This window comes from Entelurus aequoreus, linkage group LG14, assembly GCF_033978785.1.
Source record: "Entelurus aequoreus isolate RoL-2023_Sb linkage group LG14, RoL_Eaeq_v1.1, whole genome shotgun sequence".
NCBI lineage: Eukaryota > Metazoa > Chordata > Actinopteri > Syngnathiformes > Syngnathidae > Entelurus > Entelurus aequoreus.
In genome coordinates, this window is record NC_084744.1 from 43,818,545 (window position 1) to 43,841,874 (window position 23,330).

Consider the following 23,330-nt stretch of genomic DNA (forward strand, 5'->3'; position numbering starts at 1 on the left):
AAAGTTAAAAAAGGGAGATGTCATATATGTATGTGCTGCGGTTGCTTTAAGAACGTTGCGACAGCTGCCGTAAAGGAGGTGCGTTGCTAGCCTGGTTGCTATGTTTCCGGTTGTTCGTAAAAGTGTTCATGTGTTTACTCAAATCTCTCAGTAAAGTTATTCATTGGATTATACCTTTTGTTTTGAACTTTATTACACCTTGGAGCGCTTTTTCCCATCCATTTTTTTCCTGCTTTCGCTATCTGCGCCTAATGACTGAGCTACGTGACGTCATTTCTTGTGATGTCACACGGAGCATTTCTGGTCGGGACGGGATTCGTTCCGAGGGATTCGAATAAAGAACCAACTCTTTTTCTTTACTATAGTGGTCTCGATAACGGGTACCGGTTCTCAAAAAGGGATTCGAGTCCGAGGACTCGGTTCTTTTCTTATCGAACAACCGGAAAAAACGGTTTCGAGTATCATCCCTAAGTATAACCCATATATGATCGCTTGCGGGACATCAATGGGATGTGTCATCATCAACATGCATTATCACGATATAACAATGTGATCAAAAACCCTATCGTCGGCCAAATTGATGTCATTTATATTGACTACATGGTGCAACCCTAGAGTGCACATACAGAGGGATGGTTCAGCTTGTAGCAGAGGGCAAAGGACAACACACAAAAAGCCTGTGTAAAAACCCACACACTGTTGGGGCAATACATCAGCAGCAAGCTAAGCTTGACTCCAAAACCTAGAAGATGCTATTTTATGGATGCAAAATCTTTATAAAGAACCATGGTGATGAGGATAATAATGGCAGGAAACCACAGTCTTCTGCTGTTCTTGTAACAATCCCTCTATTTGTGTGGCATTTGCATGTTTCACGGGGGAATTAATGTCGTGCTGCATGGACAGTGTGGTCGCACACACAACCACACTGTCCATGCAGCTCATCACATTCTTGTACCACAGCCATGCATTCACTTCTGAATAGGTTTTAACCCATATAGCAAAAACTACAGCTGCTGAAAGCAAAGAAAACTTTTCTCAAGTTAATTTCCCAACATGTAGCCACGGCTGTGACATGTGAATGAATAAATAATTTCGAGGTGTGGTGGTTGGTTGGATGTCTTGAATATGACAGCCTTGGGATTCAATTTCCTATGACAGAGAGCCAACATGGTGTCTGTTTCGGTTACCTAGCAACTTCTCCCAGGAACGCAACAAAAGGGTCGACTTCTTTCCCCCCCACTCTCCTGGAAAAGTGATACCGAAGGCTATGGAAGGTACTTGTTCCACAAATGTTCCATCAGTGGATGCTCTGTCACTGCCAGTGGACACTTGGAAGCATGAACTACAACCTCTTTTTTTTTCCCTTTTAAAGAGGCATCATGTCATCGTCATGGAAACTGAAGGCCTAATGGCCACATGTGCAAAACATTTTGACTTAACACTCATAACGAAACCGCACAATACTAGGGATGTTCTGGTCAAGGTTTTATGCTGCTGATTCTGATACCAATCATCCATGAGGAAGATCAGCCGATACCAATACACATCACCTGTATTAACTGTACATTTTTCAATCTATTTATTGTGAGTGCTATTGAAAATTTACATACATATACACACACATATATATATATATATATATATATATATATATATATATATATATATATATATATATATATATATATATATATATATATATATATATATATATATATATATATATATATATACACATATACACATATGTATACACACACATATATACATATGAATACACACACACATATATACACATGAATATATATCATATATACACATGAATATATATATATATATATATAAATATATATATACACATGAATATATATATATATATATATATATACACACAAATATATATATATATATATATTTGGGCGGTATAGCTCGGTTGGTAGAGTGGCCGTGCCATCAACCTGAGGGTTGCAGGTTCGATTCCCGCTTCCGCCATCCTAGTCACTGCCGTTGTGTCCTTGGGCAAGACACTTTACCCACCTGCTCTCAGTGCCACCCACACTGGTTTAAATGTAACTTAGATATTGGGTTTTCACTATGTAAAGCGCTTTGAGTCACTAGAGAAAAGCGCTATATAAATATAATTCACTTCACTATATATATATATATATATATATATATATATATATATATATATATATATATATATATATCCACACACACACACACTTATAAATTCCCTTTGTCAGTGATTAAGATAGAAGATAAAAATCCCTATTTAATATGTTAATTGTTGAATATAATTGACTATATTATTGTTGACGTAAACAAGCTATTAATGTAGTCATGCACCTTTTAAGTTGAGTCTGTTTGAGTCAGGCAGTTTACCGGGCAGCTATGTTTACTTTCCGGGGCCCTTGAGTCAGTGTGTTGAACAGTGTGTATGTGAGAGTGTACTTAGCTGCTTCTGCTAAAAGTTACATATAAAGAAGAAGTTGAAACGTGAAACGGTGTCCTTATTCCCTAACCGGAGTACGCTTACGGGTGAAGAGTCCCAGCACAACAAAATCAGTTTATCCATATGGTTCTTTAACACACACACACACACACACACACACACACACACACACACACACACACACACACACACACACACACACACACACACACACACACACACACACACACACACACACACACACACACACACACACACACACACACACACACACATATATATAGTTAACACAATAATGCGTTAACTATAAATAAATAAAAACGGCACTAATTATTTTAACGGCCGATTAACGCAAACACTTCCTTTTTGACCCTCAGGCCGTGCCGTAGCGGGGGGGAACTTGGCTGCAGTTCACTTTCTATTGATGAGCCACAAGCGAACTAAAATGGACACAGGAAAGACTACCTTATGGAAATATCAGGTTCAAAGCCATGGCAAGTTGTTCTCCCGACAAGAAAGGACTTATTTTCGCCGTGAGAAGAGACAGCATCCCTGCACTACTGCCTGCAGCGCGCGTCGTTCAGAGGTGAGTGGTGCTTCACTTCTGTGTTCAGATTACGGTTCAGGTGCAGTGATAACATAACATTTAGATTACTTACTAAATTAGTCCCAGTAACACAGTGTTTCCCATAAACTGCCAAGATACCTGTGGCGGTGGGGGCGTGGCTATGGGCGTGGTCACCATGACATCATCGAGTAATTTGCATAATTTACTAAAATGATATAATTTTCTCTAAAAAGGCTCAAAAAATGTATACTTACTAATTAATAATAGTTTTGTTTTAAACGTCCATCCATCCATTCATTTTACAATATAATTACAACACTTTATGTACATATTTATATACAGATTTGAACAATAAGTTATTAACTGAAATATATTTATTAATTGTGGTTCTTAAAAAAAATATATCTTATAAAATATAAAAGCTAAAATATCTCTTAAAGCTCTGCCCCTTTAATTAGTACATACTATATAATTTAACTTTAGCCTACTACTACAACCGTATTATTTACCAGCAACATAAAGTGAAACAGAGGCAGAGGTGTCCTGCCACAGTCAGTAACAAATAAACAGAAAACAGTAGTGGTCAAATACAAATAAGGCAACAAGAGAAGTATCCTACACTTCTCTTTTGTAAAGTAAATCTGAACAGCCTATATGGGCATCTACATCAACTATATGATTTGCCTGAGAAGCTGGACAGGACAAAAAAAAAAAAAAGTATTATTATTTTTTTAATTTGTGGCGGACGTAATTATTTCGTGGCGGGCCGCCACAAATAAATGAATGTGTGGGAAACACTGAAGTAAGATGCCATTAAAGCTAAACAGAAATGAAAGACGATCAGCAGAATGTCAAAAGGAGACTTTTATTGCAAACAGTCGATCCGACATCAAAACATGTCAAGACACTTTCTCAAACCAATCACAACTTCAAAATAAAAGCGCTAAGCTATACATCTGGTTTAATTACGTTTAGGGTTTCTCCTTAATGTACGGCTTCATATTAGCCGCCGCACCTAACAAAATAAAGTAATATAATATATGGTAGCGTCCAGAAGAAGACAAAGTCTGACTTTCTTTTCAGCATTTATTGCCAACTTTGTGATAACAACGGGTCCAATTCCAACAAGTATTTACTCGTGCACACACATCTTCCTCTGTGCTTCACTCCTAGACCCACAACACTTGTTCTTTCTCCGCCAACACGGTGTGTTTACAGACTATGGAAAAAATGACCATCATAACACACTAACATACACATTAACACCAGCAGGTAGTTACAGTGTGAATGGCTACATATAGTTTATTATTTGAGCACTATTGACTAATGATGCACCTAAAATTTGGCGGGAAAAAGACGTACTTCAACCACCGGAACAGTGCTCCTGAAACCGATGTTGTGATGATGTCTGGAGCGGAGGCATTGTGTCCGCACTGTGGACGTACTTTAATATATTCGAGATGTACACACAGACAGCCATCTTCACAATTTAAGATGACACTGGCGGCTTTTAATGAGAGAAAGGCTCCCAGGAACGCGAAGCAAGTGTGACGTCAGGCCCTCTGCAGCTCACTTTTTGTCACGGACATGGCGCGACAGAAGTATCTAAACAGAGTCTCTAAACACGAGTACTCCAATAACACCAAAAATAGACGGTAGATTTGTTTCCACTCTTTTTAATAAAGAAATACTGACTTTAAAGGATTTAAGAAATCGCTGTAAAAAAAATACAACAATTCTCAACAAAGTACATTGTACAATAAGCAGCAACAATTTAAAAATAAAACGATATTATCATTATGTGTTAATACTATACTTGATAATAACAGATTTGTTTTTAAATGTATATTCACATTTTTCTGCCTTTTTAAAGACTATATGCATCATAGCAAATCATGCGATGACGTCATATCGACCACGCCCCCACCGCCACAGGTATTTTGGCAACACCAACTTTGGAAACTCTGACATCAACAAAATGAAAATGTCTTACATTACAATCATGCTTTGTCAGAGATGCAGTGTTTCCCACACATTCATTTATTTGTGGCGGCCCGCCACGAAAGAATTATGTCCGCCACAAATAAAAAATTTATAAAAATAAAAAAAATAAAAAGTTTTTTTTTTGTCCTGTCCAGCTTCTCAGGCAAATCATATAGTTGATGTAGATGCCCATATAGGCTATTCAGATTTACTTTACAAAAGAGAAGTGTAGGATACTTCTCTTGTTGCCTTATTTGTATTTGACCACTACTGTTTTCTGTTTATTTGTTACTGACTGTGGCAGGACACCTCTGCCTCTGTTTCACTTTATGTTGCTGGTAAATAATATTGTTGTAGTAGTAGGCTAAAGTTAAATGATTTAGTATGCACTAATTAAAGGGGCAGAGCTTTAAGAGACATTTTAGCTTTTATATTTTATAAGATATATTTTTTGTAAGAACCACAATTAATAAATATATTTCAGTGAATAACTTATTGTTCAAATCTGTATATAAATATGTACATAAAGTGTTGTAATTATTTTTGTAAAATGGATGGATGGATGGATGGACGTTTAAAACAAAACTGTTATTATTAATTAGTAAGTATACATTTTTTGAGCCTTTTTAGAGAAAATCATATCATTGTAGTAAATTATGCAAATTACTTGATGATGTCATGGTGACCACGCCCATAGCCACGCCCCCACCGCCACAGGTATCTTGGCAGTTTATGGGAAACACTGGAGATGTTATGTAATGTTATTCTGTGATATTTGCACCTAAAGAAATGCTAGTACATCAGTTTAGGAATATGGGGGCAGGTAGGGTGGGGTGGGGGAATTTTTCTGGCTGGCTGAAATATTGTGTAAGTTATTTTACAACATTTTCTGGTCGAGTCCTTAATCACAGAAGGATTAGCAGGCTCAATATTATATTTTATTAAGTAATAGAGAAGATTGAAACATTGTCATGCAGCAATATCAAGCCCCCTCCCCGAACATTATGTCTCGGGTACACTTATTAATGATGACAAATTAATCGCGATTAATTTTGAGTTATCTATGAACAAAATGTGATTATCGCAATTACATACTTTAATCGTTTGACAGCCCTAATATATACGCGCATGCACAAAGACATATACATAAACATATATAAATACATGGAAAGTCAGCTAACAATGGAGTAAAGGGGGGCTCTCTATTTCGCCCACAAAACCCTCTAAGTAACCATCCAAAACCGCCAACAATATGCTATATACATATCGTGACCTGAATATTAACCAAATATTAGCAATGTTGTTATTATAAGCGCTAACGCAGACAAATCATTTTTTAGAGGCAGATTGATAACACACAGCAAAGTAGTCCTCTGCTGCCATGTCCTGCGTCACAGTCACCATAACTGATTTAATGAGCCATTCGCAGTTTCACTGTCAAACTCGTTTGCACTTGCACTTGCATGGCTTAATCTTTGAGACAAGCATATGCTACTGGCTCATCAAATGAGTTCTCCATCATACAAACCCCGTTTCCATATGAGTTGGGAAATTGAAATGTGGACTCGTCAGACCACAGAACACTTTTCCACCTTGTATCAGTCCATCTTAGATGAGCTCAGGCCCAGCGAAGCCAACGGCGTTTCTGGGTGTTGTTGATAAACGGTTTTCGCCTTGCATAGGAGAGTTTTAACTTGCACTTACAGATGTAGCGACCAACTGTAGTTACTGACAGTGGGTTTCTGAAGTGTTCCTGAGCCCATGTGGTGACATCCTTTACACACTGATGTCACTTGTTGATGCAGTACAGCCTGAGGCATCGAAGGTCACGGGCTTAGCTGCTTACGTGCAGTGATTTCTCCAGATTCTCTGAACCCTTTGATGATATTACGGACCGTAGATGGTGAAATCCCTAAATTCCTTGCAATAGCTGGTTGAGAAAGGTTTTTCTTAAACTGTTCAACAATTTGCTCACGCATTTGTTGACAAAGTGGTGACCCTCGCCCCATCCTTGTTTGTGAATGACTGAGCATTTCATGGAATCTACTTTTATACCCAATCATGGCACCCACCTGTTCCTAATTTGCCTGTTCACCTGTGGGATGTTCCAAATAAGTGTTTGATGAGCATTCCTCAACTCTATCAGTATTTATTGCCACCTTTCCCAACTTCTTTGTCACATGTTGCTGGCATCAAATTCTAAAGTTAATGATTATTTGCACACAAAAAAAATGTTTATCAGTTTGAACATCAAATATGTTGTCTTTGTAGCATATTCAACTGAATATGGGTTGAAAATGATTGGCAAATCATTGTATTCCGTTTATATTTACATCTAACACAATTTTCCAACTCATATGGAAACGGGGTGTGTAAATCATGCCTCGCATCTGGATATTAGGAGTATTTAGCCATAAACCGATAAGTTGTTCATCTGTGACACTTAATGTATACCCACAGATGGAGACAAACACACACAACCGAAGACAGTGTCTGTATGGAGACTTTTCCTTAATAATGATACCGAAGATATTAAGAAATGCAATTTATTTGACGTAATGGAGGTGATTATTATTAATTCAGGGAAGTGGCTCTACACTGTGTATAGAGACACATAATTAGCTGTTAGTATGACAGCCAAGGTAATGAAAATAAATACAATATTAGCCGGAGGGGATCGGCATTAAAATACATTATATGGCAAACGCACAATACATGTGAAAATTTGTAACTACAACCAAAAAAGCTGTATTATTGTACATGTTTCATTATTAGGCTCCACCTTTCAGGGTTTTCTACAGTTTATAAGAGTCTGCTGTATGTTTTACTTCAGAATGTACCCACAGTGCATGTAATTAGGACTGGCATAAAATATAGATGTAGTAGGAGTCAAAGTCAGTCCCTCAAGCTACAATGTACACCAGGATGTAGCACATTGTAAGTACAGTACATACAGTATACACTATGTACCCCTTTAGAGCAAACAAGCTGCTGTACAAGTTGAAAGGCCCTATTATCCAAAATTGACTTTTGAATGATGTTATAACAGTAATACTGTATGTGTCCCTAGAAATCTGTCGCCTCTCTCACTTTTCTGAGAAGATGTGTCTAAACGCTTGCCTTTAAAGTTGCGTATGACTAGTAGTACTCGTATGTTAGTGTAAAAGTCTGGATACTTCCGTAAAGTTGCAGACACACAAAATAGGCTTACTAAAAGCATGTTTACAATGTCTAACATTAAACATCAAGGCTATATTTGGGGCAACACACTTCCAAAACATTATTTAAAATAATTGAAAAAAGGCACTTTTGATTACAAGCACTTCTATAACTGTGTGGAGTCAAGTATTCCACTCAAAGGAGGCAACACTGCATTTGTGATGTACTTCAATGTGACAACAAACAAGCCCTCATTCATACACATTATTCATTCATTCATCCATCCTCTAACCCACTCCTGAACGTGACTCCACACAAGTCAGCTGATCATGGTCAGCAGTGTGTGTGTGTGTGTTCTTGTATTTATACCCTTGTTGAGCCATCAACAAGGAAAAGTAGCTTCCATATGAGGAGGTGTGAACAAGTGATGACATAAATCATGGTCCCAATAACATTGCATCTAATAGAGAATGTCTCATTTGCACCCTTGCTGGTGAAATATATCAAAATTAGGGTGGTCCCAAAAAGGAGGGATTTTTCAAATTGGCTAAAGGACAAGCAGTAGAAAATGGATAAAAGGAATGGACGGTTTTAAAAGGGCTCCCCCCTCTGGTCAACATATGAAATAACAAGTGTGTGTAAGAAATTGAAATGCGCCCCCTTTGGCCAAAATTAATTAAAATAAATAAATAAATATGAATATAGAGACATACTGTAATAACTTGAAGTAAATAATGAAGATTAAAAAACAATTACAAACAAAAAATAACTAACTAACTAAAAGGAGTCTTTTCCTCACAGTCGACTTTTTTCTTATAAAATTGGGAACAATTTCTCATATTCTTTCTGTTTCTGTAATATTGCAATATTTTCTCATAAAATTATTACTTTTTCAATGTAAAATTATTACTTTTTTATGTAGAATTATTACTTTTTAATGCAAAATGGTGACATTTGTCATACAAAATTCAGACTTATCACAACATTGCCAATTGTTGTGTTGTTCTTGTAAAATAGTGACATTATCGGAGAATTCCGATTATTATAACATTGTCAACATTTTTAAGTTGTCTTATAAAATTGTGACTTTTGTCGAGTAAAATTACGACTTTTTTCATAAAATTGCCAAAATATTAAGCTTTTCTTGTAAAATTGCGACTGTTATTGGGTAAAATTCCAACTTTTATCATAATATTGCACAAATGTTCAGTTTTTCTTGTAAAATTCTGACTTGCGTTGAGTAAAAAAGGGGTGAATGTGGAAATAGTGTCAGAGCGCTTTGAGTACCTTGAAGGTAGAAAAGAGCTATGTGTACAGCTCTGGTAATGGGTACATTCGCCCCCACCTGCACAAATGTACTTCAAAATGTAACAATCAAAATAAATATGACTTTTTTTTTGTTTACTAGGGCATGCATATATAATATGCATTAGTTTGACCATTTAAAATCAACGATACTAAAAAGGAGATGCTTGGAAATAGCATAAAAATGCCGCAAAAACTTGGAAAAACGCGATTCATAACGTTACTTTTTGGTGTAACCATCATGAGCGTTCTGTTCAGGTATATTTCTTTTATATTTTGATAAATCATCATATTTATGTATTACTAAAATTAAATAGGTATTGATCAATCTTTAAGCTGTGTGTATTTGATTTCAGTTAGCTTTTGACATCTTATTTAGAATTGTAGTTGAACTTTTACAACCTTGTGTTGCACTCATGATGGCGTAACCAAACTAGATTTTATTTAATGATCTTATTTTGAATATTTATTCCCTTTTTTACATTTAGTATATTTAAATATACTGTGTTTTATGCTTTTTTCTTTTTGGAACATGTACGATACATATAATAAATAAATTATAAATAGGTTATACTTGTATAGCGCTTTTCTACCTTCAAGGTACTCAAAGCGCTTTGACAGTATTTCCACATTCACCCATTCACACACACATTCACACACTGATGGCGGGAGCTTCCATGCAAGGCGCTAACCAGCACCCATCAGGAGCAAGGGTGAAGTGTCTTGCCCAAGGACACAACGGACGTGACTAGGATGGTAGAAGGTGGGGATTGAACCCCAGCAACCAGCAACCCTCCGATTGCTACAATAAAGTCCCATATAAAATCATGTTTCTAGCAATACTTTAATTTTGCCTTTGAAAGTAATACTTCAATCTCCATTAGTAGAGCTGTACACCTATACAAGTAGGCTATAAACCATAAAATGACGACTTATCATAATTTTGCCAAAATTCTAAGTTTTTCTTGTGAAATTCCAACTCATTTTTCACAAGCCTTTTTATATTTGCATAGTATGTATATATCAGTGTTTCCCACACATTCATTTATTTGTGGCGGCCCGTCACGAAAGAATTACGTCCGCCACAGATTTTTAAAAATAAATAAATAAACTTTTTTTTTTTTTTTTTTTGTCCTGTCCAGCTTCTCAGGCAAATCATATAGTTGATGTAGATGCCCATATAGGATGTTCAGATTTACTTTACAAAAGAGAAGTGTAGGATAATTCTCTTGTTGCCTTATTTGTATTTGACCACTACTGTTTTCTGTTTATTTGTTACTGACTGTGGCAGGACACCTCTGCTTCTGTTTCACTTTATGTTGCTGGTAAATAATATGGCTGTAGTAGTAGGCTAAAGTTAAATGATTTAGTATGCACTAATTAAAGGGGCAGAGCTTTAAGAGACATTTTAGCTTTTATATTTTATAAGATATATTTTTTGTAAGAACCACAATTAATAAATATATTTCAGTGAATAACTTATTGTTCAAATCTGTATATAAATATGTACATAAAGTGTTGTAATTATATTGTAAAATGGATGGATGGATGTTTAAAACAAAACTATTATTATTAATTAGTAAGTATACATTTTTGAGCCTTTTTAGAGAAAATCATATCATTGTAGTAAATTATGCAAATTACTCGATGATGTCGTGGTGACCACGCACACAGCCACGCCCATAGCCACGCCCCCACCGCCACAGGTATCTTGGCAGTTTATGGGAAACACTGTATATTATTAATGTTGTCAATACAAATCTTTATATACCGTAATTTCCGGACTATAAGCCGCACCTGACTATAAGCCGCACCAGCTAAATTTAGGGGAAAATACAGATTGCTCCATATATAAGCCGCACCCGACTATAAGCCGCAGGGTTTTGATGTGTAATTAGCGTAGTATATAGGGGTTCCTGCTACCACGGAGGGGATTGTCGGGACAGAGATGACTGTTTGGGAACGCAAAGCGTCCCATTTATTAACAATAAATCTTTCAATCATTCAATCAAACTTTCACATCTTTGACATGGCGAACAATATTCGTGCAGAGTACAAATAATACAACGGTGCAAAGTAATACAAAGTGCTCGCCTGTACGTTATCAAAATAACCAGCCTACCGGTATATGAAAAGTCAGTCTTTAATCATTGTGTCATCATCTTCCTCCTGCGTACTAAAACCACCGAAATCCTCTTCGTCGGTGTTGGAGAAGAACAGGCCGTAAATAAGCCGCACCCTTGTATAAGCCGCAGGGACCAGAACGAGGGGAAAAAGTAGCGGCTTATAGTCCGGAAATTACGGTATATAGAAAGGGTGGTCCTAAAGAGGGAGGCTGTTTTTTTCGGAGGTCTCAAGAAAGTAACAAATCTTATCTCTCTGACCTGCATGTCGCCACGCCCTCACGTTCCCTAAGATCCTCTTCATCCATCCATCTCACTGTCCCTTTATTTAAACTGTCCACCATGGGTGCCCGAGCTTTCAGCCGCTCTGCCCCACATCTTATAACTTGGACTCAATATCCCTCTTCAAATCAAGACTCAAAACACACCTATCCCTGACTGCTTATTCATTGTAGTCATCTTTTCTTCTCTATCTTTGTTGTTATTATTGTTGTTTTTATCCAATTTGATTTTATTGTTTTGATTTTGTACGGTGTCCCTGAGTGGCCAGAAAGGCGCCTTGTAAATAACATGTATTATTATTTATTATTAAATACAAGAACGTGTGTGTATGCGCGCGCAGCTATTCCTGCACGCCTATCCTTAGCGCCGCACTCAAAATGCCAAGTATGGAAGTGTGCCAGCTGAGACGCCGTAGAGCGCACATTTTATCGTGAAAGTGCCAAAATGCTGCCCACGGGGAGTAAAAGGTGGAAGTAAACAACAGGAGGACAATAAAGGGATTAAAGGTATTTACTTACAACGAGCACGGAGGTCCTGACCACCTCAGAAACACTTTGCCGGAGCTCGGCGGCCGTCCCAGGCTTCCCAAGTCCCCGAGTAAACTTCCTGGTCTCCGGCTGAGCAGCAGTGGCCATTGCTAAGCCTCCTCCACACAAATAAAAATAAAAACACGTTAATATCCGCAAATTACACTGGGAGAGTTTGGCGGGAAGTCATCGCCGGCTAATCCGCCCGTACGGTCCCCTTCAGCGGCCACCACATCTATTTCCACGCCGGGTCATGTCGTGACGCAAACGTGTCGCTTGTCAGTCACACACACACACACACACAAACATGTGTGTGATGTTGCGTTAGTGCAGGTAAGAATGTGTCTGTGCGGCCATGACAAGTGTCCTGTAACATGTGTGGCATGTCATTAGCTAGAGAGGAGGGGTCTGCGGGGACTCCGCCCACTTTCTGCCAGGCTCCATCCCGCCCAAGCCTGCTCATGGTCGCCCCCTACTGGATGGTGTGGAGAACTACATATACAAAACTGTATTTTGGATTTTGTGAAAAAATACAACTATATTCTGAAAAATATACTTTTTTTTTTGGAGATATGAAGAATTTACCAGTTGTGTCTGATTATATTATTTAATTTAAATCATAAACACAAATAATTATTTTTTTGATCATTTTTATTATTTATTTATTTTTTTGTCCTGTCCAGCTTCTCAGGCAAATCATATCAACTGGACAATCATGCATTACATACTATACATTACCTTTTGCACTATATTAATTTATATTATTATGTGTTGTCAACTTTGTACTTTTTTATGTCATTGCCTGAAATAAATAAATAGATGAAAAAAGAGAAGTGTAGGATACTTCTCTTGTTGCCTTATTTGTATTTGACTTTATTAAATGTATTTATATTATCATTTGGTGCATATAATTCTATGTTAGCTACCTCTCTTTGTTTATAATGTATATTTTCTGCTGCATCTACTCTTTATTTTATGCTGCAGCTGTTACATATACTGTAATATTGTACATGGTAATTTAATTTGTTATAAATTATATAAAATATAATATATCATCCATCCATCCATATATCCATCTTCTTCCGCTTATCCGAGGTCGGGTCGCGGGGGCAGCAGCCTAAGCAGGGAAGCCCAGACTTCCCTCTCCCCAGCCCATACTTGCCAACCCTACCAGTTTTTCCGGGAGACTCCCGGTATTCAGCGCCTCTCCCGATAACCTCCCGGCAGAAATTTTCTCCCGATAAACTCCCGGAATTCAGCCGGAGCTGGAGGTCACGCCCCCTCCAGCTCAATGCGGACCTGAGTGGGGACAGCGGCGACAGTCTGTTTTCATGTCCGCTTTCCCACGATATAAAGAGCGTGCCTGCCCAATCACGTTATAACTGTAGAATGATCGAGGGTGAGTTCTTGGTTTCTTATGTGGGTTTATTGTTAGGCAGTTTCATTAACGTCCTCCCAGCGCGGTAACAACACACAACAACAGCAGTCACGTTTAGTCTACCGTAAAGCAGTTCGTCTGCCGTAAACAGCAATGTTGTGACACTCTTAAACAGGACAATACTGCCATCTACTGGATAGCCTCCGGAACACTGAAATTCAAGTATTTCTTTTATGCATGTTTAATAAAAAAAAAAAATATATATATGCATGTTTAATAAAAAAAAAAAATATATATATGCATGTTTAATAAAAAAAAAAAAAAAAAAAAAATATATATATATATATATATATATATATATATATATATATATATATATATATATATATATATATATATATATATATATATATATATATATATATATATATATATATATATATATATATATATATATATATATGAAATATATAGGAAATACTTGAGTTGATGAATTCTAGCTGTAAATATAGTCCCCTCTTAACCACGCCCTTAACCACGCCCCCAACCCCAAGTATTACGATGGAATATGTTTGCACAATTTAATAATGTAACATTTGAATACCACCTAAGAAAAAACTTGGCTCTCCAAGTACCACCGTAATGAGTAACAATAAAATACAGTAGCATAGTAGGCCTAAGTATTCATTAAAAACAAGGCAGATGTTTTACATGTAACATTACACAGTTTGCACAATAACATGGTGTTTGAAAATAGGAAAATAAAACACTGTACTTTAATCAATTGATTCTTTGGTGACAACTAGATGGAGCCCGCGTACCACCAGTGGCAGAGCTCTGACTACACCAGTGGCAGAGCTCTGACTAGTGGTCCATGCGTACCACCAGTTTGAGAATCCCTGCACAGCCACCTGAATGGCCACAGAGTGAAAGTAAAACTATATTGCTGCTTATTTTTCCAGCCCTGAACTTCTTTGATGAACAAAAATGTCAGTACCAATAAGAAAACAGGAAGAAAGAGAGGGAAATAATAACAAGTCGTCCTGTAGTGCCACCTACAGGTCACAGGTGTAAGCGCTGACTGACAAAAAAATACCACAATTTGCTGTTTGATTCTTTTTTTTTTTTAATACATTTTCAAAGATCTCCTTTGCGTATATATGCATCCCCAAGCAGAGCAGATATTTTGCATTGCATTTATCTCCACTTGAATGTTATCAAATGCATATTTCCTTTCATTTGCACCTACAAAAAGAGCTATTTCAGACGGTGGCTCAAAGAAGGGCAGAACTGCAGTTAAAAAGTTTGTATTTAGTTTCAAACATTACTTTTAAAGCTTTTTTTTTGTTTTGTTACATGACTACGGTTGCGAACATTCTCTTAATTTAAAAATGCAAAATCCACATAGAATTTTAAATATAATTTTTTAAGAATGGCACCAGCGTTGATCGTTTGAAAATGACCAAAAACAGAATCCTACTTTGTCCAAAACAAAAAAAACACATGGCAGGCCAGTGACTTTTAAAGGGTGGCCTGAATGTTATGGCGTTTACGTTCAACAACAACAACAAAAAACTGCATTATAAAGTCCAGGAGAATATTGCTAAGAATAAGTTTGGTACTAAAAGTGAAAAGCAACAAAGAGAAGAACAACAAAAGACCATCAAATAGAGAACATCCACATGGTTCTGATGTAAAAACTAACCAAAAAAAAGACAACTAGGAACTGGAAGTGGCTCTAAATGCTAAAAAACGGTAGAAAAGGACATCCTGTAAAAAGAGCTGAGCTGTAAAAAATGGCAGAAAAGAGAAATGCAGTCTGTGATGCAGTCGAAACCAGCGGACGTGTCACCATGACAACAGTAAAAAAAAAAAAAAAGCACCGACAGGTGTAACCTCAAAAGAGGCCGACTCAGTGGGACTCCTTGCCGTTTCGGAGCCGACTGGAGGAAGCCGTGGCACTGCCAATCACCTCCATCCACCTGGGGCCCGGAGAAGAGCAACACATGAGTCCTGTGACGCTAAACCAATGCATGCATGGTGTACTACGCACTACGGTTACCTTTCGAATGTGTATTTGCTCTCCGACCGGAAGTAGTAGACGTGGGACTTGAAATGCAGTTTAAAGACGTAGTCCTTGTGGATGTTCTCTGACTCGGAGGGAATGGTGACGGAGTAACCCAGCAGGGGAAGGCTGGCCAGAGGATAATCATCCTGGAAATAGATCAAAACGACATGAAGCACTACTCCTACTGAAGTAACAATACGTAATAATTTCATAATTTTTTTTTAGAGATGTCCGATAATGGCTTTTTTGCCGATATCCGATATTGTCCAACTCTTAATTACCGATTCCGATATCAACCGATACTGATATATACAGTCGTGGAATTTACACATTATTATGCCTAATTTTGTTGTGATGCCCCGCTGGATGCATTAAACAATGTAACAAGGTTTTCCAAAATAAATCAACTCAAGTTATGGGGAAAAATGCCAACATGGCACTGCCATATTTATTATTGAAGTCACAAAGTGCATTATCTTTTTTAACTTGCCTCAAAACAGCAGCTTGGAATTTGGGACATGCTCTCCCTGAGAGAGCATGAGGAGGTTGAGGTGGGCGGGGTTGGGGGTAGCGGGGGGTGTATATTGTAGCGTCCCGGAAGTGTTAGTGCTGCAAAGGGTTCTGGGTATTTGTTCTGTTGTGTTTATGTTGTGTTACGGTGCGGATGTTCTCCCGAAATGTGTTTGTCATTCTTGTTTGGTGTGGGTTCACAGTGTGGCGCATATTTGTAACAGTGTTAAATTTGTTTATACGGCTACCCTCAGTGTGACCTGTATGGCTGTTGACCAAGTATGACTTGCATTCACTTGTGTGTGTGAAAAGCCGTAGATATTATGTGATTGGGCCGGCACGCAAAGGCAGTGCCTTTAAGGTTTATTGGCGCTCTGTACTTCTCCCTACGTCCGTGTACCACTCTGTACAGCGGCGTTTTAAAAAGTCATACATTTTACTTTTTGAAACCGATACAGATAATTTCCGATATTAAATTTTAAAGCATTCATCGGCCGATATTATCGAACAGTTCTAATTTTTTTCATTACTTTTTTATTTATCTCCTTCATTGATGTCAATTTTGATCAATATACAATTAAACTTGAGCAACTAAACACACCTATGCTTGAGAAGGAACAGGATGAAGAAAATCATATATGTCCTGCCCCCTTCAACATAATAAGTAGTCTTACTTCATGGATAGCCCAGATTCACAAGCATACAAACCAAACAAATACATCCAAATATAATGAAAACAAACAAAAAAAACAAGTGCAAAACTTCATGAAGTACAAACCGAACAAAATAAGTAATATACTGTACACCTCACGGGATGATACAAAAAAAACACAAAACCAGACAAAAAATAGGTAAAATAATAAATATAAAGCAAAATGTAGACATTTACGGCTTATTGTTCTGTCTTTATATATTTTTTTCAATTGGAATATATTTCTACAATCTTTTATCTCATTGTAAAGAGAATTCCATAGTTTAACTTCATGTATATACAGTATACTGTCGCGGTCAAAAGTTGACATACACTTGTAAAGAACATAATGTCATGGCTGTCTTGAGTTTCCAATCATTTCTACAACTCTTATTTTTTTGTGATAGAGTGATTGGAGCACATACTTGTTGGTCACAAAAAACATTCATGAAGTTTGGTTCTTTTATGAATTTATTATGGGTCTACTGAAAATGTGAGCAAATCTGCTGGGTCAAAAGTATACATACAGCAATGTTAATATTTGCTTACATGTCCCTTGGCAAGTTTCACTGCAATAAGGCGCTTTTGGTGCCATCCACAAGCTTCTGCTTGAATTTTTGACCACTCCTCTTGACAAAATTGGTGGTGGTGGGGGGGGGGAAGCTGGCAGCTTAGTTGCCAGAATTTTACTATTACATGTACATTGGTTTTTACAACATTATATTGTTAATGGAAAAACAGTACAAGTTCCTTTTTTTATTCTGGCAACTTAGCTGCCAGTTTTTCTACCGTAAAAACAAATGTATCCTTTTTCCATTTACAGTAATACACTGTTAAAAACAAGATTTTACAGTAAAAATATGGCAGCTCAGCCAACCGAATTTTAACGCAACATTTTTTTTTCAATTCACAGTAATATGAAGTGAAGTGAATTATATTTATAAAGCGCTTTTCTCTAGTGACTCAAAGCGCTTTACATTGTGAATCCCAATATCTAAGTATATGCTGTAAAGAACACCATAAAATGTATTGTAGTTTTTATTATTTTGATGGGTAGTTTGCTGTAAAACCATAAGTCAAGCAGATATTTAAGTATTTAGTTTTATTTAGCCCAAAAATGTTTGTAAAGTATGATAATATACTGTCATATTTGCTGCAATAATGGATACTATTGAAGTTTAAAAGGCATGCCATTTCAAGCAGTACATATATGTTTTCTGTCAAAATGAAAAAAATCCATTACATTTAGTGAGAAAATATGAAGTACTTTATTGACACGTCATTTCCAGGTGTTGGCGGGCCAGATAAATAAATAAATAAATTGATGTCGCGGGCCAGATCTAGCCCCCGGCCCTTGAGTTTGACACCTGTGATCTAGTCTTACTCGCTAGCGTTAGCTTATCAAATCAAATCAAATCAAATCAACTTTATTTATAAAGCACATTTAAAATTTACCACAGGGGTAGCCAAAGTGCTGTACAATGGGCAGGTTAAAAGATAATACGAGTACCGAGCAAACACAACACAACACAAACAGAACACGATAAAAAATAAATAAATAAAACAAATAAAACATAAAAACAGGTTCACAGCAGGTGCATTATGGGGCGCCATTGCAGGATGGATATCACTCAGTGTTAAAAGCCATGGAATAAAAATATGTTTTTAAGAGAGATTTAAAAACAGGAAGAGAGGAGGCTTGTCTAACACTCAGAGGTAGGTTGGGAGCAGCAGCGGCGAAAGCTCTGTCACCTCTAAGCTTCAGCCTTGTGTCAGGGGCCGTTAGTAGCAGCTTATAACTAGAGATGGACAAAACTTTGTTTTCCAACCATGGGAAGGAAGAAAGTGAGTGTGAAGGACACTTAAAAATAATGTTTTTTATTAAAAACCTTACAGAAGTTGGCAAAGCAATTTGAGCGCCTCACTATAGTCTGCATTATACTGAAGCAGAATAAGTCTAACGCCAGCAAAGAAGGGTAAAATGTAAACTAAACTGCAGTTATTCATCTATGAAACTATGGAAAAGCTGTTGATGGTTTGACGGAGAAACATAGAAGACCACTCTCCAAATTAAATGCTGTATATTATTATTACATTACATCATAAAACTACTTAATTGTTATTAATACAGTACATTCTTTTGTATTGTTTTGTTCACTTTACCTGAAAGTAGTTTTTTTCTTTTAAAAGACATTACATGTTAAAATTGTGCTGCAATTAAATTGATTAATTTCAATGGGAGATGATTTCAGATACAAGTGTTTTGAGTTAAGAGCTCCGTCACAGAACCTATTAAGTTCGTAAGTTGAGGTATCACTGCACTGATAATACTAGTTTATTTAGCCATTGTAGTGCATGCCAATGCTTCATTCAAGACCAAAATATTGTAGGATATGTCTTAAAGAAATGACCAAATCTGCGATGTGGTAGTGATATTTGAATCGCGATGTGTAAAATCATGTTTGTGACATTAAAAACAATGGAGAAAAAGGAAGCGACAGAAGAAAGTTAATTCATATTTCTAATCACATTTGTTTTGCTCGTTATGGTTTTTGAAGATAGCGTCAACTAGCGCCCACAAATACATTGTAGTCCTGTGGGAAACAGAACTACTGCACCACCAACGGCCTGCAAGCCCTCAAACGTTTCTTCTCTTCAGACATCTTCATGAGGAAAAATATGATTTGTCTTTAGTTATTTGCTCACCTTTGACTTGTGTGCTTTTGAAAATGTTAACAAGTTATTTGTTAACACAACTTGTGCTTTAATAAGGGAAACTTATAGTAGACGTTAGTGTTGTCCCGATACCAAAATATTTTGGTACTTTTCTAAAGAAAGAGGACCACAAAAAATTTCATTATTGGCTTTATTTTAACATAAAATCTTAGGGTACATTAAACATATGTTTCTTATTGCAATTTAGTCCTTAAATAAAATAGTGAACATACAAGACAACTTGTCTTTTAGTAGTAAGTAAACAAACAAAGGCTCCTAATTAGTCTGCTGACATATGCAGTAACATATTGTGTCATTTATCTACCTATTATTTTGTCAACATTATTAAGGACAAGTGGTAGAAAATGAATTATTAATCTACTTGTTCATTTACTGTTAATGTCTGCTTACTTTCTCTTTTAACAAGTTCTACCTACACTTCTGTTGAAATGTAATAATCACTTATTCTTCTCTTCTTCGATACTTTACATTAGTTTTGGATGATACCACACATTTAGGTATCAATCCGAAACCAAGTAGTTACAGGATCATACATTGGTCATATTCAAAGTCCTCATGTGTCCATTGATTGATTGAAACTTTTATTAGTAGATTGCACAGTACAGTACATATTCCGTACAATTGACCACTAAATGGTAACACCCGAATAAGTTTTTCAACTTGTTTAAGTTGGGGTCCACGTTAATCAATTCCAGGGACATATTTCCTGAGTTTATAAACATAATATATATTCTAAAAAAAAAACGAAAGAAGATTTTGTGATGCAAAAAAAATATCGATGTAATCATAGTAGTATCAACTAGATAAGTTCCAGTACTTGGTATCATCGCTGTGGATGTTAGGTGTAGCTCCGCAAATGGCGTTTGTTTATATTGTAGCGTCCCGGAAGAGTAGGTTCTGCAGGGAGTTCTGGGAATTTGTTCTGTAGTGTTTATGTTGTGTTGCGGTGCAAATATTCTCCCAAAATGTGTTTGTCATTGTTGTTTAGTGTGGTCTCACTATATGGCACATGTTTATGACAGTGTTGGCGTTGTTCATACGGCCACCCTTAGTGTGACATGTATGGCTGTTGACTAAGTATGCACCTTCATTCCCATGTGATTAGTGTGATCAAAGGTAATCAGACATAATAAAATCTTGTCTTGACTTTGCCAAATATAGTCAAGCTTTAACCCAACCATAATCATGGCTCCGGTGTGAAGCATGAACAGCTATCACGCGTCCTACAGGGCTGATACTTGAAATAATCATACTTGAATTGGTTCCATGAAGATAAGGATTAGTGATATTGAAGTCGTGCGGATGAATACGGTGCTATACTGATACTGGTATACCGTACAACCCTAGTACACTGCAAAAACTGAAACCTAAGTAAGATTAAATATCTCAAATAAGGGTGATATTTGCTTATTTTCTGTTTGATAAGATAATTCTTCTCACTAAGCAGATTTTATGTTAGAGTGTTTTACTTGTTTTAAGGGTTTTGGTCCTAAATTATCACAGTAAGATATTACAGCTTGTAGCTGAGATTTGATGACCTATATTGAGTAAAACATGCTTGAAACTAGAATATCAACTGTTGCAAAGCTGTGTCATCAACACTCACAAGTATAAAACTACTTTTTTAAAGTAATAATTTCTTATTTCAAGAATGAAAAAAAAAAATCATGATGCCGAGCGCATATCATTATGTCAAGATAATGGCACTAGCATTTACTTAATTTAAGAATATTTTTTAACATATTGAGCAAAAAGGTCTCTTTTTTTCTTTCTACCAAGAAAAGTGCACTTGTTATTAGTGAGAATATACTTATTTTAAGGTATTTTTGGGTTCATTGAGGTTAGCTAATTTTACTTGTTTTGGAAAGTCTTGACAAGCAACATTTTTTTGTTATATTGGCAGATAATTTTGCTTAGTTCAAATAAAATACCCCTCATTTTTGTGTTTTTTTCCCCTTGTTTTTGAACACTGACTTTTTGCAGTGTAGACGTACAAGAGTGGGGTTGAAGACGGTACTGTAGGATAAAAAAAGCACCATAATAAAAGGTGCATGTTTAGAATACGTTAAGCATAGCAATGCAAGAGCAGATGGAGGAATAAGAAGTCAAATCATTCCAAAGTGAAGGGCAGTGTGTGGTCCTCACCTGATGTGACTTGTAGAAAAACAGACTGAAGTTGGTGAAGACCACCCACAGCTTCTGCCAGCCGTTGCTGCTCTTGAACTTCCGCAGCAGGTTCCCTGACAGCTGGTTCTACAAGACACAAAACCTGTGAGACACAAATCAAACAAACATGCATGTGCTTTGATTACTGCTACCACTGTCCTTAGTCTTTGTAGTTCCTGAACATTCTGCACTAAATAGTCCTAGGAAAAGTGCTTTAGATGTCATGTAAACACAGCATTCATGTCAGGAGGAATACGCTAGAAATATTTAGGCGCATTTCAATATTCTAAATAGTTGTACTGTTTATGTGCTTCTCTATACAACCATGCACCACTTCATTAGGTACATCTGCACAATCAAATGGTATCCATAACAAGAGCTCTGTCAAAAATGATCCACTTTAATTAATTAATAACCCTTTGTGCACTTTTAGGGCCCAAAACTGGCATTAAGTGTGTTCCTTACTTTCAAACTGAACAATCAATATGATTGTCAGCAGTCTTTTTTTAATTTTTTTTGTAATACAATTGGATTGTGTTTTTGATTGCAATATTGTTAGAATAGGATATAAACAAACTTTCTATTAAGAACTCTTTTCAGCCCATTGATTCCCATGACAATTGCTATTTTTGAACAGACTGTAATCATGGTATATTAATATGCTTTTTCCATGAAAATCAAATTAATCTCATTTTTGACGATTGAAAAACAGAAAAAAAAATATTGTTTTGGTGTAATTGCGCTTCTTAATTACCTACTCAGTGGCCTGGTGGTTAGAGTGTCCGCCCTGAGATGGGTAGGTTGTGAGTTCAAACCCCGGGCGAGTCACACCAAAGACTATAAAAATGGGAGCCATTACCTCCCTGCTTGGCACTCAGAATCAAGGGTTGGAATTGGGGGATAAATCACCAAAAATGATTCCCGGGCGCGCCCACCGCTGCTGCCCACTGCTCCCCTCACCTCCCAGGGGGTGATTAAGGGTGATGGGTCAAATGCAGAGAATAATTTCGCCACACCTAGTGTGTGTGTGACAATCATTGGTACTTTAACTTTAACCCCGTAGATGGTATCAGCAAACCCATCCATCCATTTTCTACCGCTTGTCCCTTACGGGGTCGCGGGGGATCGCTGGAGCCTATCTCAGCTGCATTCGGGCGGAAGGCGGGGTACACCCTGGACAAGTCGCCACCTCATCACAGGGCCAACACAGATAGACAGACAACACTCCCATTCACACACTACTATGGGCATAAATCTCAGAGCTTTGATGAGCATAAATGAGTTGAACTGCCAATAAACGGTTGAAATGCAATGAGCTTTCATATATACAGTCGCGATCAAAAGTTTACATACACTTAAAAAGAACATAATGTCAT

At 36.9% G+C, this 23,330-nt stretch overlaps 2 protein-coding genes across 8 annotated transcripts in view; both read right to left on the reverse strand.

The window, feature by feature from the left end:
• LOC133664922 (dedicator of cytokinesis protein 9-like) overlaps positions 1-12,785 on the reverse strand; it is a 270,243-nt gene extending 257,458 nt beyond the window's left edge. For both annotated transcript variants that reach the window (XM_062069950.1, XM_062069949.1), the window contains exon 1: positions 12,397-12,785. In XM_062069950.1, coding sequence (XP_061925934.1) covers positions 12,397-12,513 — 117 coding nt within the window. In that variant the 5' untranslated portion in view covers positions 12,514-12,785. The remainder of the gene's footprint in view (positions 1-12,396) is intronic.
• A 2,088-nt stretch (positions 12,786-14,873) lies between these two features.
• LOC133664924 (FERM, ARHGEF and pleckstrin domain-containing protein 1-like) overlaps positions 14,874-23,330 on the reverse strand; it is a 138,320-nt gene continuing 129,863 nt past the window's right edge. For 5 of the 6 annotated variants that reach the window (XM_062069951.1, XM_062069953.1, XM_062069954.1 and 2 more), the window contains 3 exons: positions 21,934-22,041; positions 15,846-15,997; positions 14,874-15,765 (listed from right to left, as the gene is read on the reverse strand). In XM_062069951.1, coding sequence (XP_061925935.1) covers positions 15,696-15,765; positions 15,846-15,997; positions 21,934-22,041 — 330 coding nt within the window. In that variant the 3' untranslated portion in view covers positions 14,874-15,695. Of the gene's footprint in view, positions 15,766-15,845; positions 15,998-21,933; positions 22,042-23,330 lie in introns of those variants that run through there. The other variant, XM_062069957.1, reaches the window with a different exon arrangement.